At 44.7% G+C, this 18362-nt stretch overlaps 2 protein-coding genes across 2 annotated transcripts; both read left to right on the forward strand.

Annotated features, from left to right (window-relative positions):
- Positions 1–8410: 8410 nt before the first annotated feature.
- On the forward strand, positions 8411–9095 carry LOC142802931 (uncharacterized). The gene is made up of 2 exons (XM_075888015.1): positions 8411–8796; positions 8855–9095. The coding sequence occupies exons 1-2, from the start codon at positions 8501–8503 to the stop codon at positions 9093–9095; spliced, it is 537 nt and encodes a 178-aa protein (XP_075744130.1). The 5' UTR covers positions 8411–8500.
- A 235-nt stretch (positions 9096–9330) lies between these two features.
- On the forward strand, positions 9331–10664 carry LOC142803902 (uncharacterized). The gene is made up of 4 exons (XM_075890191.1): positions 9331–9413; positions 9495–9536; positions 9673–9788; positions 10227–10664. Exons 1-4 carry the CDS (start codon positions 9353–9355, stop codon positions 10380–10382), a joined length of 375 nt encoding a protein of 124 aa, XP_075746306.1. The 5' UTR covers positions 9331–9352; the 3' UTR covers positions 10383–10664.
- Positions 10665–18362: the final 7698 nt, after the last annotated feature.

The raw sequence follows: 18362 nt of genomic DNA on the forward strand, positions 1-18362 counted from the left end.
TATAATTTCCATTCTTTTCAATACAGCGTTAGGTGTACTTTTAAGCCTGTGCATTTATTTTTTGTTTAGAAATGTGTCATAATAAGTACCTTACGGTCATGGGCGCTGTGTCTTGTACATACTTCTCATATACTGTTCTTTTTATGGATGTCATACTGTTATCTTAAAGTTTTTTTTGTAATGACGTTTCTCTAACAATACATTACTGGTTATCAAGGAGGGAGAGAGATTACGGTGTCTTCAAGAAGAATTACACTGAGATGCGCAAATTGTGTTTGTATGCTGGCGTTCACTAAGAACTATGTAAGGATGAATACATTACACATAACTGCAATGATGATGCATTACGAATTCTCTTAGAATGTAGTGTCCCCGCTTGTTTTTTTTCAACGAAAGGGGGGGGGGGCTGATGTGGTGTCGGGTGAGTTTTCGGTTCTGACTTTTTTCATATAGGCTTGCCTCCTTAGGGCGCGCTGTACTGCTCTCTAAACCATCTTTAATATAAACAAATTCCCCTGGACCTTGGATGTGCAAGACTGCACTGTTCAGAAAGCATTTGACGGGGCGCTTGAAGAGAAACGCGTTGACCGCGCGTTGGAGTATTTTTCCCGCTTGCAAGTCGATGTCGTTACGTTGCGGCCAGCTTAGCATGGCTGCTTCTCTCCGGCTGCGGGTACCTCCTTTCCTGGCGTTGGTGCTGTCATATTTTTTCGGTGTGCACGTAGGCACAAGAGGGTACTGCGGATTGTCGCTAAACTGGGCTGACTAGGACTAGTGCCAGAAACCCGGACACTTCCCAAGGGTATACCGAATAACCAAGAATATATCTGGTTACAGTCCGGGTACTTCAACTGTGACCAATACAACTAAATTCCAACAAAGAAACGATTCTGCTAAAGCGGTTTACTGATGCGGACACCTGTTCTCATGGACACATTGTGGCACATATGCTCATCAGCACCGCTGCTGTGGTATCACCGCTGAATTGGCACGATTACCAGAAGTTTTTCTCATTCCATCCTTGTTACGAGGTGCTGTATCGACGCGGCCGTACATAAAGCCGACGTAGAATAATGGGCCCTGTGCCCAAAATGCTGGTCGCAGAAGAAGGAGCAGCAACAGAGGCTCAGAGGGAAACACTTTATTCACCACGAGGTGTGTGAATTTAAATTGTAGTACAGTGCTTACTAAGGACACCATTCCTACGTGAGAGATTGCAACCAAATCTCCAGCGATAAGACACTTACCTTTTGCTCTAATCACTCCGCCGTTAAGTGGACAACAGCTACAACTAAGTGACATGCGCAGGTGCCTTTCTATAAAATAAAAAAGTAATTCAGCAATGCAACAGGAAATGAGGTGAACACCTTACCTAATCGCTAATAAGCACGAAGAATTTTTACCCTGATTGGTGATGGTACACTTGCAATTTGGCTGGCCATGAAAAATAGCCTCAAACAATCACAACAATAGTTACCACCTCTTGCACAGGCGCGTGAAATGATGGGTTCAAGTAAAGCTGGCTAATGAGCTCTGGTTTTCCTTGGCTTTCTCCCTATCACCACATGGAAGTCACTAACTCGGCTTTTTCAAACCAATGCCCCACGGTGGGTGTGATCCCCTGTAGAAGGCGAAAAAACAAACAAGCCTATTCCTCTAATTATTCGTTTCTTAGCCAAACCCTTAGAGTGTGTGTGGTCCATACATATAGGGCATTATCATCATCGCCTTTCCCCCAGAGTGGGTCTAGGCCACACATATTGGCCGCTGTCATCATGAACACCAGTGCTCTGCCAGCTCTGGGTGGGTGCCATATACCGCAAGGAACGACAGCAGCCAATGATCATCGCCTTTGCTCCTGGAAGGTCTTCACGGATTCCACTTAAACATGGTGATGTGATCTATTTTCTGGCGGATTTTTAGAGAATCATGTGTGCTAGCACTCCACTCTACATGGTGGCGGCTGTAACTGAAGTGCTTCTGATTATTCCCGATACTGTCATTTTAGCCTTGTATATTGAAAGGAAATTAAAAAGATATTATGCAATAAAGAAGAGGATTTTCAGTGCTTATAGCTCGTTTCTTTTTTTTTTCGTGGAAGGAAAAGATATTTATAGAGCAGTGCATGGGCTGCTAGCGTCTTAAGTCTTAAACTTCTGTCACAGTGAAAAACCACGCCTGCTTGAGTTTTCTTCGGGTAATGTTCCATTCACCTCGCGCCGCCGTTATCTTCTTCAATTTGGATGGCGATGTTGCTGAAAAAAAACACTCATAATTAATCAGCCGCACAATAGAACACGCTTAGACGTGCTAAAAACGAGAAGATTACTGTCTACATGTAGATGTCCTCAAGCAGTAATTATTGGTGTCATCGCGCAAACCAGTGAGACAGTGAAACGTGTTGTATTTAGAACACACAGGAACGATGTATCTGATGCGTTAACATCAGCCTCCGCTAGCGTCATCTATCCAAGCGATTAAAGAAACTCTGGCACCTTGAAACATAAACAAACTTCGTTCCCTGCTTGACGTGGCGGAATTTTACTCCAAGTTCGTTCCCCATTTTTTAGTAGTTGAGGAAAATCTATGGGCCTTGCTTCGAGGCGACGAACCATTCACTTGGACGTCATCAGCCGAATAGACTTTTGACTGTCAGAAATCGCTGATGACAGCTTGCAAGGTTCTGGATTTGTTTGACCCGAACCTTCCTATTATCGTCACGGCCGATGCCTCCTGATATGGGCTAGGCGCTGTGCTACAACAAGACAGCCAGGGAATTATACAGACGGTTGCCTTTGCCTTCCGGACCTTGAGCCCACAAGAACGGAAATATTCTGCAAGTGACGTGAAGCCTAACATAACCATGGGCTTGTGATCATTGGCACGTATACCTTTGGGGTCGCCCCTTAGTTTTTTGAACTAACCACAGTGTCCTTGTTACCTTGTTGTGTACTAAGGTGTTGTACATCGGCCACTGAGCGTTTTATGTTGGTCGGCGCGGCTGCTTTGCTACAACTACACTGTAGAGTACCGCAAAGAAAGTCATATCGTGGTAGGCAATGCACTCTCCCGACTCCCTTTACCAGGAAAAACTGGTCACATTACTGACGATCAGTTTGTTTCCCTTCTTTCTCCGATAGTCACCATGGCAGAATTAAAAGCAGTGAGTGTTTCTGACAAGATAATCGCAAAAGACATAAGCATCGTTTTGTCATCTTGGCCTAAAAAATCTTTGGAAGCGAAGCTAGCGCCATATTTTCATGTCCGTGCGCAGCTATTCAACGTGCATGACTTCCTTTGCCTTGGTGAAAGGATGGTAGTTCAAGTAGCCTTTCTCGTCGTTTGATAGAAGTCACACTGAAATCGCATTCGGGGATCAGTGGTACAAAAAGTCGACTTCAATAGTTGTAGTGGTGGCCTAAAATGAACGACCATGTGAAGAACTCGGTAAAGCATGTCTTCTTTGCAAGTCATGTGAAAAATTGGCATGGCCCACTGCAGTTCCTATGTAGCCAGTAACTTTCCCCGGCAAGCCTTAGCGGAAAATTGCCATGAATATTATCGGCCCACTTCAGCGAGCTCTCATCATTGGCCGTTATGCAGTGACGCTTATTGGTTATCACAGCAAATGGCCAGAAAATTGTTTTTTCCAAACAAGTTTCTACGGTGATGGTCAAGACCATCCTGTTACAAGTGTTTGCTCGTTATGGCTACCCTAATGAAATAGTGTGTGATCACGGACCACAATTAAGCTCATCTGAATTTCAGGACTACGTTCGGGAACGTGGCATACGTCATTGCCATTCTTTTGTTTACCACCCGCCAGCAAAAAGTTTTAAAGAAAAGTTCAACAGAGTCCTCAAGTCTGCTGTCCAGGTGGCAGTATACGAGTGGAGTGATATCCGTGTCGTCGTGACGAACTATTTGGGTGTCTACCACTGCACACCTCATGCCACAAAGGAAGTGGCACCCACCGTTCTCGTGCATGGACGACTGCCACGAACTCGCTTGAGCATTGTTGGACTGCCGGATTCTTCATTTCACGAAAATTCAGCAGAGTCGATAAAACGGGTGCGTCAGCGTGTCCAACAAAAACAAGCTGCTTTTGAACTTTACACTGATTGCCGTCATGGAGCCCGGACTAGAAACTTTGCCGCCGGCGACTACGTTCTTCTGATAAAGTCGTCTGCTCACGGGAAAACATTCTCGCAGTTTTCTGAGCCGAAAAAATCATTGAGTAATGAGAGCCAGGCTGGTCCCATTTTCTTTGGTAGGTGGTCTCGTATAGAACGCTTCCTAATTTCAAGCAATACACCCAGAAGCCGCGAGAAAGATGACAAGCAGTCGGTCTCCAATTTTAGATCAGAATCTGCTCTCATCGGACGAGCCTTTTCAAGGTATTGCATCTTCGAGTGAGCAACACGACAACTTTACACTTATGCCACGCGAAGGGAAAGCAGCCCAAACTAATGAGCCATCTTCAGTGCAGTCAGCATCATCTTCACTTCAGTTGAAACCATCTTCACTGCCGAACAAATAGTCCGGCCAGCAATTACGGAAGAGCCGACAAGGAAAAAAAATCCATTGAAGCTCAGGAACTACGTGCTCTGCGAGCGGTAGTTCTTTTCTATCAGCCGGGGAAGTGTTGTATTCAGAATAGAAGATGACGATGACAGCGTGAGATCATGTATAGAAGAGGATGATACTACGGCATCAGATACATTGTTACTGTATGTTCTAAACACAACAAAAACAGAAGCGTTTATTTATTTACTGATGCATTCAGCGGTGACTGGTGCCCAGCGATAATGCGTGTGGCCGTTTTATGAGGTAAGAAACTGTCGCAGTGAAAAAAATAGTAAGTACACAAGGTAATCTTATTCAATAAAATGGTCCAACATTAAGTGAGATGTTTATGTATGCGCCCGTCAAAAGTGTTGCTCACGTCTTCGAAGTGTTTTTAAGACAGATATTAAAAGAGCTGATTATGAACAACACCTGTTCAAAAAACAATTCATGTATACAGTGAGAATCGATGATGTGTGAAGCACGAATGAGGAAGGTTAATATGTAGCTTTGAAATGAGAACAACGTGATGAGTCGGATGTAATTTACACCGTACATGACTTTCTTGTAATGATTATCAAGTTTGCGCCTCACTATTGTGTTCGTCGTCCCTTCATATTACGTAAAAGCGAACTTTATACATGTGAAGCAAGAAAATGGTCGCGAGCGCGCTATGAACATAGTATTTCATGAATATCATTTTGAACAAGTCGTATACACTCATCATCCGCTAATGTCACGTATTACCAAATTTGTTTTCCGCGAAGCGAGCGAAACGACCGCGAGCGCACCATTAGTGTGCCGTCTAGTCATAACTTACACGACATGCATGTCATGATTTATACTCGTCACTTATACTTGGCATACAGTCATAATATGTCATACCAATTTTAGTTTAAATCACATCGAAACGGCGACGAGAGCTCAAAGTTGTAGGCGGCTAAATATATACGGCTAAGATCACCGAAGTTCGCCAAGAAATGCTTCGCATTTTAAAGCAGACAGCAGTGAGTAATAATTAGGTTAGTGTAGCGACAGAAAAGCGGCTTAGGTTGTTCGAATGAAACGACGAAATTCTTTTTAAAAAGCGTGATAATGAAAGAACACAGATGCGCTTCAGTTAGTCATGAATAACAAACGCGTTTTAGTCGCTGCTTTCGAAAAGAGCACCACACTGTATCCCTAATTATACAGACTCATCAAGCCTATGTCTACAAAACGCAAGCGTGTGTGACATCACCTATAGCACACAATTTTTTACAAGAAGGTCGCGGAATCAAATCCCTGTCGCGGTGGCTGTTTTTAGATGGACGCAAAATGCTAGAGAACCGTGTAACTGATTTCAGTGCATGATTGGGAACAACAAATGGACAAAAAATGATGAGCAATTCACTGCGGTGACCCTAGAATCTTATGATGGCTTTGGAACATAATACGCGAGTAATAAGTGTAATTATTAGTACTGCGAATGCTTCGTGTTTCTCTGTTCTGGAGGAAGCGTAGAACGCATGACGTCATAACACAATTATTCTACTCATCAAATCAATAAATAAAACAAAACATCGAAACTCTGAAATCGCCGTTATGCAAAAAAGTACAACAGTAGGTCAACAACGCAAAAGCAACACGAATATCTAATGGTCAACAACGCAAAAGCAACACGAATATCTAATTTGGTCAAAAGTAGTGTAATTCTATATTTCTTTACTTTCGATGTCCGTACGTCATTTGAATGTCTATAATTTGCAGCCTTTGGAATTTCGAGCCGGTATTTTTCAATTGTTGTCTCTTTGCATGGTAGTGAAAATGAATTCATATACGCGTCGTGCCTCAAACTCTTTTTCACGACAATAACAAAGCCGGCGTTGTCCTCCTCGATGTGCGTAACGTCACACGTCACCCAATCTCAAGCCGTCATATTGTCGTACGATGACGTGCATTTGACAGGTAGGCTTACACGTTACACCACTGCTTAGCCAAAGTTCTAAACAATATTCGTTGCAGCACCAGGACTTTCAATATTGTAGTTGCCGGCTTGCTTCAGAAAGCTGATCACTGAAGTTACACCATGGCCAGTCTAGTCGTCGCAGCTAGTGAGACCTAGTTGAAGATAGCTCAATTTTGTCTAGCTCACAGTCCTTCTCCTCCTAACTGGTCGCAAATGGTTCATGAAGTCTGGGCCAGAAAGTTCACTCGAACGACGTCAAGATCAACAGGCACACCAGGAAACTTTTGCGTCGCCGGCTTCCGACACGAACGGCTGCCGCTCCCGTCGTAAGTACGCATTCGGCGGAATAACGTTCTGCAGCCGCGCCCACTTATACCATGTGAAGTAATCACCGAAATCGTCTCGTCGCTTGATTCACGGAGCATGGCTCTAGCAACGCTACCTTTATTTTACCAATGACAGCCAGATGCGCTCGATCCAGCTGTTGAACACCTCCTCCTCTAGCCCTTTCCGATCGTCTTGACTTTTCGTGTGCTTTGCGGTCATGGGGAAGACTAGCCCCTCACAAAGTGCCTCATGACGAAAGTCATAGGCAGTAATTTTTTTTTCAGTTGTGTACAGATCCGTGGTGTGGCATCTTGCATTCCTCGTGTTCACAATATGGACAGTCATGCTGGCTCTGTGAAGTATACCTTTTGAGATAGCATGTCGCCGTTGGTGGCGTGGTTTCTGCAATCGCTGCTCTGTGACGTGGCGGTGGCGTGGTCTCAAGCCAGAAAGAAGCGGCGTGAAGGAGCGAATCTGGCAGACGTGTGATATAGATGCGATAAACACGTTTGTCGCATATTCGGGGGAAAGTGGTCGAACGCACGTGTGACGCGAACAGCATCACCTAGAGTGATGAGACAGCATCACCACGCTCTCTCAACGTCCGACCCGGATGATGAGGGAGCGTGTCGGCGGCGTTGCTTGCAGGCGCCTGATGGAAAGCTGACCGTTAAGATCGCAGTGCAGGTGGTGCAGTAGTAGAACTACAGTCAACGCGTGCGGCGGCACAGTTGCACTTCGTCGGTTGCATGAACACTTGTTCATCGCGGAAGGCGGAGTGGGTAGCCGCAAAGCTCAAGTCTGCGCCGTCTGGGCTTCGTCTTTGTTCGCTCTGTATGTAAGGTGTTTGTGAGGAGAGAAGCCCGCGAGTGCTGGGCGCCATTGCTCTCTGAAATTGACGGTCGAACTTGCACTTTGTGAGCTTCACTTCCAAGCAGAGAACTTCATAACGACATTGTCATGTCGAGATGAACGAACCGGAAGGATAATAGAAGTAGAACTGAAGAAACGGAAGCTGAAGCATAATGTTGTACCTTCTGTCTTTCTAAACTGTCTAAAATACTTGTCCTTGAAGCCAACACGTCGTGAATCGCCAGCGAGGAAGATCGCAAGACGGGAGAGCGCTGCTTTGCAAGAAGCTGTGCAAGAAGTGTGGACACGGGAGCAGCATCAAATCAAGTTTTCCTAATCTACTGCTCAACATGCAGGAATTACCATTACTCCTGTGGCGCAATTATGTAAAAATTCCAAATCCGGACGGAGGCGGTCTGTCGGTGACGTCAAAAAATGGGCGGTCTGCAGCGGTCGCGAGGACGAGAGGAAGTGAACAGCCAATGAGGGAAATGGAGGCTTGCGTCATCATTTTGACGTTGACTTGGGGGCCGTATAGCAAAGTGAAAAGTGTTTGTAACATGTTCAGAAGTGTTTGACTATTATTGCGCACTATTAAAATGTGTTGGCACTAGTTTTCAATTGTTTAATAAGGAATACAATACAATCCAAACGTATTTTTTCTGTTATTGTTCTAAACAACGCTAAATTTAGCGGGACGAATTGTGGTGGCGCTAGGTACAACTTTGTTTCAAGCAGTTACTGTTTTCAAAACTCCACTACTAAACGGCGCAACTTTCGAAGTCGTTGGCTCGGTCGAGCGCAGTCATGGCGGAGGGCAACGGCACCGCTAGCCACCAGCAGCAGCGGCTCATCCGCGTTTCCGAGGGTCAGCGCGCGCTGGTGCTCGCCTTTATGAGCGAACATCCGCAGCTCGCGGCGAAAGCCATTGAGCTGCAGCATGGCGTCACGGTCGCCGACCGGCGGCGGCTGTGGCAAGAGCTCAGCGACGCGCTGAACCTTGAAGGCCCTGCGCAGAAAAGCGCGGATGACTGGCAGGCTTGGTGGCGCAGGCAGGTGCACGAGGCCCGCCGTGACGCCGCCGCCATCAAAGAGGCACAAACGTGAGTGACCGTTGAATGTGCGGGCGATTTGTTCTTTGACATTGGTGTATATTTCCAGGGGCACTGGAGGGGGTCGTCTGCCAGGCTTCCGGGGTCGCGTGTTGCAACTCACCGGGTTGGCGCGCTTCGGTGGTGTCTTCGGTTCCCTCGAATATCAACAGGTAAGCACTCTGCCGCCGCAGTATCACGGGTTCCTGAGCGGTGCCATGACAGAGTTTGCCCATTTTGTAAGGGGTGCCTTTAGGGGAACCTTGTTGAACAGTAAGATAGTGCAGGAAAAAGAATTCAAAAGCAGGTAGGTTTGTCAACTGAAATCTCGCTTTGCAGCCCTTGCAGTAAAAGGCGTATTTATTTATCAAACAGACACGAAATGCCTGCGGGCAAGTGCATGCACTAAAATGGTAATACTTGATATCATTGACCACTGAATAGCTGCAGAACGTTTCCGCAGATGTTTAGTAGGTAAGGTTGTAAAATAGCCAGAGTAACGAATACCCTTTTTCTGAAAGATTATGCCCACGACACTTTCCAGCAGGCGGATGTTCCCGCTCCTGCAATGGAGGTCGAGGTGGAAGCCACTGAAGCGGCTGCAGCAGCTGACAGTGACACAGCCACACGTAAGCATCTGAGAACTTAGTGTTTTATTGATTATAGGACGTATGTGCGCCCAGTTCGTGAACTTTTTTTTTACTCCACAGAAGCCCCCCCAAGTTACCTGGAAAGCGGCCCCGCTGCACCGGGTAAGTTATTGATCATCAAAGTGTTTTGAGAAAATAACCTCTCGTATGTTATTCGAATTGCCCAATTATCCACAACATGGCCATAGACTTAAAGCCTACCACAGCATGCGGTGACGAAAATGCTGCATGTTTGCAGTGCCTCAGCCTCCTGTGCGGCCTCGCCGTCAACAGAGGCCACGGCGCACCGACACCTTGTTGCGGGTGTCTTCCCAGTGCGACCAGAGCCTCGAGCTGACTGAGAAGTTGCTTGATGTGAGTAGACCGTTTGTTTAAGTTTTACGTAAAGGGTGTGAACATTTTTGATGCTCTGTTATGATGACTGAAACCAACTTGGGCTGTAAATAAGAAACATGCATTGTATTGAGGGCACGGTATCTGACATCTGCAATGATAAACTGCCGGGCAAAAGGTTGGTTAGCCCTGAAAAGGGCTGTTTGATTGTAAGAGATGCATTTGAGGAGATGAATGAAGAGTAGTTCCAGCAATTGTTTGTTGATCCAAACGAAGAGGGCATAGCTTGTACACGAAGCTTCACACTTTCAAAGGATGCCACCAGGCCAATGAATTTTCAACTGAGGGGAAATTGTTGTTCACGTTGCAATTCTCCGCAGCAGCAGCTTCGAGCCACGAGATGGTCGAGAGTTCTTCAGCAGCTCATGCAAACATTTCCACCATGATGATTCACTGCAGGAGGTGCGGGGGATCAGAAGATCAGCCTTGCACTTAACTTCTCTGGCGCGGCGTATGGTAGCAGCACTGGAACGGGCGGCCGCAGCACAGGAGCGGGCGGCCGCAGCACAGGAGCGGGCCGTGGCTGAGGGCCCTCTGCGGGAAAGAGATACATAGTTATCTATTTTGATGTTCGATATATGCGTTTATTTTAAGTTTTGCATCATGTTTTTAATGTTTTAAATGTTTATCATGCATTATTGGTTTATTAGTTTTTATATGTTTACGTGTTGCAGTCAGCGTACCATTTCATACGTTGTTTTTTACATTTAATACATATTACTACCTTTAAGTTAGCATTTACTTTGTACAAGGAGTACAGCATTTTTTTCTTCACATGTCTTTCATCTATTTTGATGTTCGATATATGCGTTTATTTTAAGTTTTACATCATGTTTTTAATGTTTATCATGCATTATTGGTTTATACTACCTTTAAGTTAGCATTTACTTTGTACAAGGAGTACAGCGTTTTTTTCTTCACGTGTCTTTCATCTTTTTTGATGTTCGATATATGCGTTTCTCAATTTATGTTCGACCTACTCGTGAGGCAGCGTCTCCCCCCTCCCCCCACCATCTTAAAGGTGTCTAGTCATCCACACAAAGACCAAGAGCGTATAGTTGACATTTTTTGTGAATGTTTTTAGCACTGTGATATTTGTGTTGCCTCACTGTTTTCTAGCTCACTGCGCTTTTTATGCAGCATTACCACATAGTGTTGGACTGTGATATTTTTTAGCCTCACACTGTTTCGCAGCTCGCTGCATTCTTTATGAAGCATGTTTACCTGCCGAAAATTGCTTACACTGTGATATTGTCATTTCAGCGCAATGAGGCTAAGGTACAACTACAACCAAGTCTTTTTTGAGATCACTAAACTAGCAAGTGGGTATGTCGCACAGTTTCACTAATGAAAAGGGTCATCATCACAGCAACATTCCAGCGACTGTTTTCATTGTAAATTACTCATTGCAGGAATTCATTTTGAACGTGGTATGCTTTGGGAGCAGCGAGATTGCTGAGCCAAATATTCATGCCGTGTGTCATTAAAACAACCCACATGTTATTTGCTGCTTTGATTTACGTATTTTGTAGCATTGCAGTATAACTGTAGTCGGGAATTCAAATCAAATGAAATATTATATAAATATTTATACAATGTTGAGGACAATGAACAAAAAGCCGGCACGGCATTGTGCTCGGCAAGCCTAAATGTGTACAATTGAATGCTTGCAGTCAATGACTATGAGAAGAGACGGACATACGTATCATCCGTTCTTGCAACATGTTTTTAATGTAACTGCAATTTTTATGCGTTTTCGTGAAAGAAGTTGTGTGACGTTGCTGCATTGTTCCCACAATCTTTTGATGGCAACAGTCAGCACAGGGTGCCCCTCATATGCGCTTGATCCAATCTAGTCTGTTGTGACTGTGATCACTGATATAGAAAAGGGTGTTTCCGTTGCCTAATTCATGTGACATTTAAAAAAAATGCAGCATTTTTCTATTGCCACCATGCATAATGTTGAAGCACGAGTAAGTACTTTGTGTTGTGGCAAACACAGCCCTCTCTTGCCTGGGTGCACTGGAATTAGTATGAATAAATTATGTGTGTGATATGACAGCTTACCGCGTTCCTGTGCACTTCAAAAAAGGCCCACGACAGCGCTGCGCTGCTGCTGTCCTCTGAGCAGCACGTTGCGGGGTGTGAGCACATGGCTCTCTCCTGGCTCCTTATCGTCATCCTCAACTGGTGGCATGTCCCCAACATACTCATCCAAGGTCCAGTCCCCCGCGTCCAATGCAATGTTGTGGAGAGCAGCGCAGGCATAAATAATTCGCCCTGCTCAATCGGGGTTGTAGAGCATCGTTCGAAAGTGCTGCAAGCAGCGGAACTTGCTCTTCAACACTCCGATACATCTTTCCACAACATTGCGCATGGATGCGTGCTCCTTGTTGAATCGGCCTTCGGAGGTGTTGCCGGGGTGACTGCCAGGAACTGGAACGAGGAGCCATGGCTCGAGGGGATACCCTGCGTCTCCTGCAATAGATAAATGGCGGCTGAGTGCTCTGCCCCAGTTAGTTCACATTAATACTTACCAAGCAGATATTCGCCAGGCTGCAGCTGTGCAGCTAGGCGTGAACGCAAAGGGTTGTGTTCCCAAACCCAGGAGTCGTGGCACGAACCTGGGAATCGTGGGTCCACGACAAGGATGCGCAGCCGTGCGTTGCACACCTGTAATGAGTGATACAAAATAGTACTGCATCTATGCTCCAAACAAACCCCTTCTTTCTACACATAAGCCGGAAACAATGCATACTAGTACAGTCATTGGTACATGCAGTTTCACCTAGAGGGGAACACAGGGACAGGGTGTAGCAACTGAGGAGGGAAGGGGGCAATGACCATTCCCCTGTACACATGGCTAGGACTTCCACTGAATGATCGATAAATGAAAACCTACGCCATGCTATTGGGAAAGAACACTCGTACATACCACAGCTAGCCTATGCAATTGTGGTTATAAGTACTTTCGTGTTTGAAATACTTCCCTATCGTGTGTATAGTTCTGCTACGACTACAGCCCATATTCTTATTACCTTCAAAATGCTCAACTTCATTGCGCATGCATGCCAGAACGAAGACAAAAAATACGACAACTGGCTCACTTACACAAACACTTGCCACTTATGATAACCGAGGCCATGAGAGCCACCAACTAGCACGCACCCGTTTATCCGCATGTTCTCCCTTATTCTTTGAATTGGTACTTTTCCCAGCTCCGACGTCAAAACTGAACAGCTACTCCAATGGGCGAGTAAGAAAGGATCCGAACGGTACTTACGATCATGACGTTCAGGGCATAATAGCCCTTTCTGGACATGATACTCGCCGTGTCGGCCAGGCTGTATCCCTCTGGCTTGCGAATGGCGACCAACATGCCGTCGACACACGCCAGCACGCCTGGGATGCAACCACGTCGTGCAAACTCCGCCTTCGCCTCATCCTTGGCAGCTGTGGTCAATGGGAAGTCCACCACCCTTTTTCTGGCAGCCACGGTAATAATCGCCTCCGTCACCTCATGGATGGTGTTGCTCACCGCCGGCTGAGACATGCCGATGTGTTCGTCGCGACCAATGCTCAGCTGGAAGCTACCGGTGGCGAAAAATCGCAGCGCGCACAACACCTTTCTCTCTGTGGAAAGGCCACTGGCTCGCTGGCATCCGATGATAGGGTCAAGTTCGTCGCACAAGCTACGCACTGTTCGTTTGGACAGACGAAAACATTGCCGGAACTCTTCTTCGCTGAACTCTTCAAATGCATCTTTTACCTCGCGTTGTCGCCTCTGCTCGGTTGAAGCTACCGCACAGGCAAGGCGAAGTACCATGTCAGTGGGAAACGCCATGTTGTCTAAGTGCCCCGGTGCCAAAGTCGCGCTTTTTTTTCCATTTCAATCCAATCCAGGCCACCTTGCAGCCATTTCAATCCCTCCGGTTGCTTTCGGACAGTCTCTCCGACCGTTCCATCGCCTTTCTCCGAAAACCGTAAAAAAAGAGTCACGTGACACCCCAGTCCACGTCACTCATAACGTCACAGCATTCGTCACAGCTTGTATGGGCCAATCGCGTGCGACTCAATGGAAGAGACCGCCTTTGTCCGGATTTGGAATTTTTACATAATAGCACCACTGCTGTCATGGTCAGCGGTTGCCTTTGCCAGCCCGATAACCGCCCCTGCTGCGCCGATGGTGCCGATAGTGCTTTCGTCCGGCATCGACTCCGGGCATGTGCACTTGCCGGCAAAGCTTTCTTCGGTTGTTGAATACGGACTGCCAACCGCATCGACCCTGACATCATGCCCAGAAAAGAACTTAAGCTGCTGCTTTCACCGAGCTTCCTTCAGTGGCACGGGAACAGCATCACATCAAGTTTTCCTAATCTACTGTTCAGCATGCAGGTGTGTAAACCATTACCACTATTTGCTAGGAAACCAGATGACGCCTTTCTGCTAGTGTTCCCGTGTCCACAATTGTTATGTGAAATTGTATGAGACTCTTTTTGAGTGGCATTGCTTTTATTACGCTCTGGTGACATTGAAGCAAATCCGGGACCAACTACGCGCTCAGAAAATCTATTAGATATCGAATTTCTGCCTGAAAACCCAACTGAGCAAATGTCTTTTCTTTTTAATTTGATCAAGGATATTCATACAAGATCATTAAAAAGTGCAAAGGTTCAGAACGAATTAGCAGCTGATATGAAGTCAATTAAATGTGGCCAGAAGAACATAGAGGCAAAGATTATCGTCGTACAAAAGCGCCTCGACGACCTCGAGCAAAAATCGGAAGTCCTTGAAAAAGTTAATGAAGAGCTATCTGAAGTGCATGCTTCGGTCAACAACCTCAAAGCACGCAATTTTTCACTCCAGACATGACTTGATGACTTGGAAGATCGCTCACGCGAAACAATCTTCTCTTCTATGGTTTTCCCGATTGCAGAGAAACATGGCAGGAGACAGAAGCCAAACTAACCTCTGAAATAAAGTCAGTTTTAAGTACCTTCACAGGCAGCACGATTGAGAGGGCACACAGGCTAGGTTCCTTTTCTCCTACCAAGTGCCGCCCGACAATTGTCGAGCTTACCGACTTCAAATCTAAAGAGCAACTTTTTTCGCTCCGAGGCCAATTAAAACAAAGAAACATCGGTGTATCGGAAGATTTTTCAGCAACCACCCGCCTCGCCCGCAAGAGCTAACTGAATTTCGTAACAATCAGCCTAATGCTGCATCCTTTAAACTTCGCTACAATAAGATGCTAGGTAACGGCAAGTGTTATATCTACAATACTAACTATGGCATCGTCGAAGAATCGCAATCAAAAGCTTCTTACGCAGGCTACGCTCGACATCAACCTACAAACAGTTCACAATAGGGAAGCAAAAGGGGAGATGGTTTATTACCTGCTTCTACAGCGAAGCTATCTTTCCTTTATTCAAACACAAGAAGCATTGCTAACAAGTCTGACTCCTTATCATCCGCGATAGACTCATGCGGCACTCATGTGATTGCACTTACTGAAACGTGGCTTTCTCCAAATACGCATGACAATGAATTGTTTGATAATGCGCATGACTTTACTATTTATCGCTGTGATCGCACACTGCGCCGAGGGGAAAGCGTACTCTTAGCTATATCCAAATGCCTTCCATCGTCATGTATACAGATTAATCACTACATTGAAATAGTATGGGTTCTGCTAACAATTCATCACTTAAAAATCATCCTAGGGGCATGCTATCGGTCGCCTTCATCTTTGGAAACGTTCATAAGTGAACTCCACGATTCCATAAACATGGTCGCTTCGCGCTTTCCTTTCACGCCTCTGTTTCTACTAGGCTATTTTAACCTGCCCAACTTAAATTGGAACACTCATCCACCGAGCTTATCACCTTTTTGAGCACAAGCCAAGTATTTCGTAGATATGTGTTCTGTTTTTGGCATGTGTCAACTGCTGACCCAACCTACAAAAATAACCATTACCTTTTCAAGTACCCTTGACCTTATCTTGACCAACTCGCCTGATCTAGCCTCTGAAATCACTTATATGCCTGGTATCAGTGATCATTTTATGCTTGCTTTTCACCTTAAAATGCCACCCCAAAACGAACCAAAGTGAAAACTCATAGTCGATTACCGTAATGCAAACTTCGATGCCATTAATGACGAACTATCAAACTTCGTTGCTTTCTTTTTTATCCAGTTCAGCAATCGCTCTGTCCAATCGAACTGGAATATTTTTGCTGCAAAAGTAGGCGAACTTACCAAGAAATACATTCTTAACCAAACCATCATTTCTTATCAGCAGGCACCATGGTACAACACCTACATCAAACGCCTATCTAACCGTAAAAAAACGATTTTACAGATCAGCAAAACTAGCGCCTTCTGAAGACCGTTGGGTGATTTACAAAGCAGCGCACAACGCTTACCTTACCGCCTTAAAATCCTCTAAATTACATTTCCTTTCTCGAACTCTCCCAGATATGCTTGCAAATGATGTACGTAAATTTTGACGCTTAATTAACCCTTTACCAGATAACACCATAGTTCTAGTAGATGATTTAGACAATCCAGTTCCTACTGACATGTGCGCCGATCTACTTAATGACACTTTTAAAAACAACTTTTATCGAGTTCTTAATGACATCCAACCCCATGTGCAAAACTTCAATTATATAGCCATGCCACCAATTTTCATTGAACATTGCGGTATCGCTAAACTCATAGATAACTTGCCCATTCACTCATCCCCTGGCCATGACAATATTGGTACCAAATTTCTGAAAAGCACTGTTACTTACGGTTCAGTGATACTAACGAAAATCTTTCAACAGTCCTTCGATACATCAACCATTCCTACACAATGGAAAATCGGGAGGGTGGTCCCAATCTTTAAGTCAGGCAATAAACACTCTCCGAAAAATTATCGCCCAATATAGTTAACAAGTACTTCCTGTAAATTATTAGAACATGTCATTTTCACCAACCTCATGAACTTCCTTGAATCAAACTCTTTTTTTACACCAGCACAACATGGTTTTCGCAAACATTTTTCATGCGAAACACAGCTCATATATTTCACTCACAAACTGCATCACATTTTAGACCGTTCATTATGTGCTGATTGTGTTTTTCTAGACTTCAGTAAGGCTTTCGATAAAGTCTGTCACCAACTACTACTGTTCAAACTGAGCCTACTAAATATTGACAATAGTTTACTCAAGTGGATTGAGTGTTTTTTGTTTAACCGTGTTCAATATGTTACTGCTAACAATCACAATTCGTCATCTGCTGCGGTCCACTCAGGTGTACCGCAAGGGTCAGTTCTTGGTCCACTTTTGTTTCTAATTTATATTAATGACCTCACATCTTCACTTTCTTCTAACATTCATCTTTTTGCAGATGACTGCGTCATTTTTCGTGAAATAACTAGTAATAATGACAGTTTAAGCCTCCAATCTGATCTTAACAAAGTAACAGCTTGGTGCAGCACATGGGGAATGGACTTAAACATCGCTAATTGTAAGGTAATGCGCGTAACTAGATCGACTAACACCCCACCTAAATACTACTTAAGCGACTTCCCGCTTGATCCAGTCTTCTCGTATAAATACCTGGGCATTCTTATCACATCTAACTTATCTTGGGCACCCCACATCGCATACATTACTAATAATGCTAATGGCATGTTAGGCTGCATACGTCGTAACTTTTCAAAAGCACCTTCTGCACTGAAACTTCTGTTGTACAAAACGTTAATACGTTCCAAACTTGAATATGCATCATCAGTGTGGGATCCTTACCAAGATAACCTGGTTACTTCACTTGAGTGCGTACAAAATAACTCCGCCCGTTTCATACTTTCTAACTACAATCGCATCCCCAGTATCAGTTCAATGAAATCCAGCCTAGGCCTTCCCTCCCGTGCATCCCGTCGGAAAATATCTCGTTTGAGTACATTTCACAAATTATTCCATCATCCCACCCTACATAACGAATTAATCCTAAATCCTCAATACATATCCTCTCGCATCGACCATCGTCATAAGGTTCGAATCGCATCCTGCAACTCCCAGTGTTTTTCTCGATCATTTATATCTCGTACATTAGTAGATTAAAACCACCTTCCCGAATACATCGTCACTATTACTAATAACAATATTTTCTGTCAAACCTTACTCAGTATTGTATGAGCTAAACGTTACTCAAAATTGTATTATGGTCACTGTCATTGCACAGCTACTATTGCGTAATCAGGAGTTTTTCTTTACATTTTTATTTTTATATTTGTTGCATTGTTTATTCTCATGCTTTATTTTCTCTGCTGTACATTCTTTTGTATAATATGTATTTTCTATGCTGTATATTCGCATGCTGTATTTTCTTTTTCCTTGTAAACTTTATTTCCACTCCCCACTATAATGCCACATGGCCCTGAGGGTAAAGAAAATGAAATGAATTGAATGAGTTACTGTATATGCTACCTTTAAGTAGCAAAGTTACGCCACCGTCATCCGGGCGCCCCTCGCTCCGCCTACA

The sequence above is a fragment of the Rhipicephalus microplus genome, chromosome 3, assembly GCF_043290135.1.
Source record: "Rhipicephalus microplus isolate Deutch F79 chromosome 3, USDA_Rmic, whole genome shotgun sequence".
Taxonomy (NCBI): Eukaryota; Metazoa; Arthropoda; class Arachnida; order Ixodida; family Ixodidae; genus Rhipicephalus; species Rhipicephalus microplus.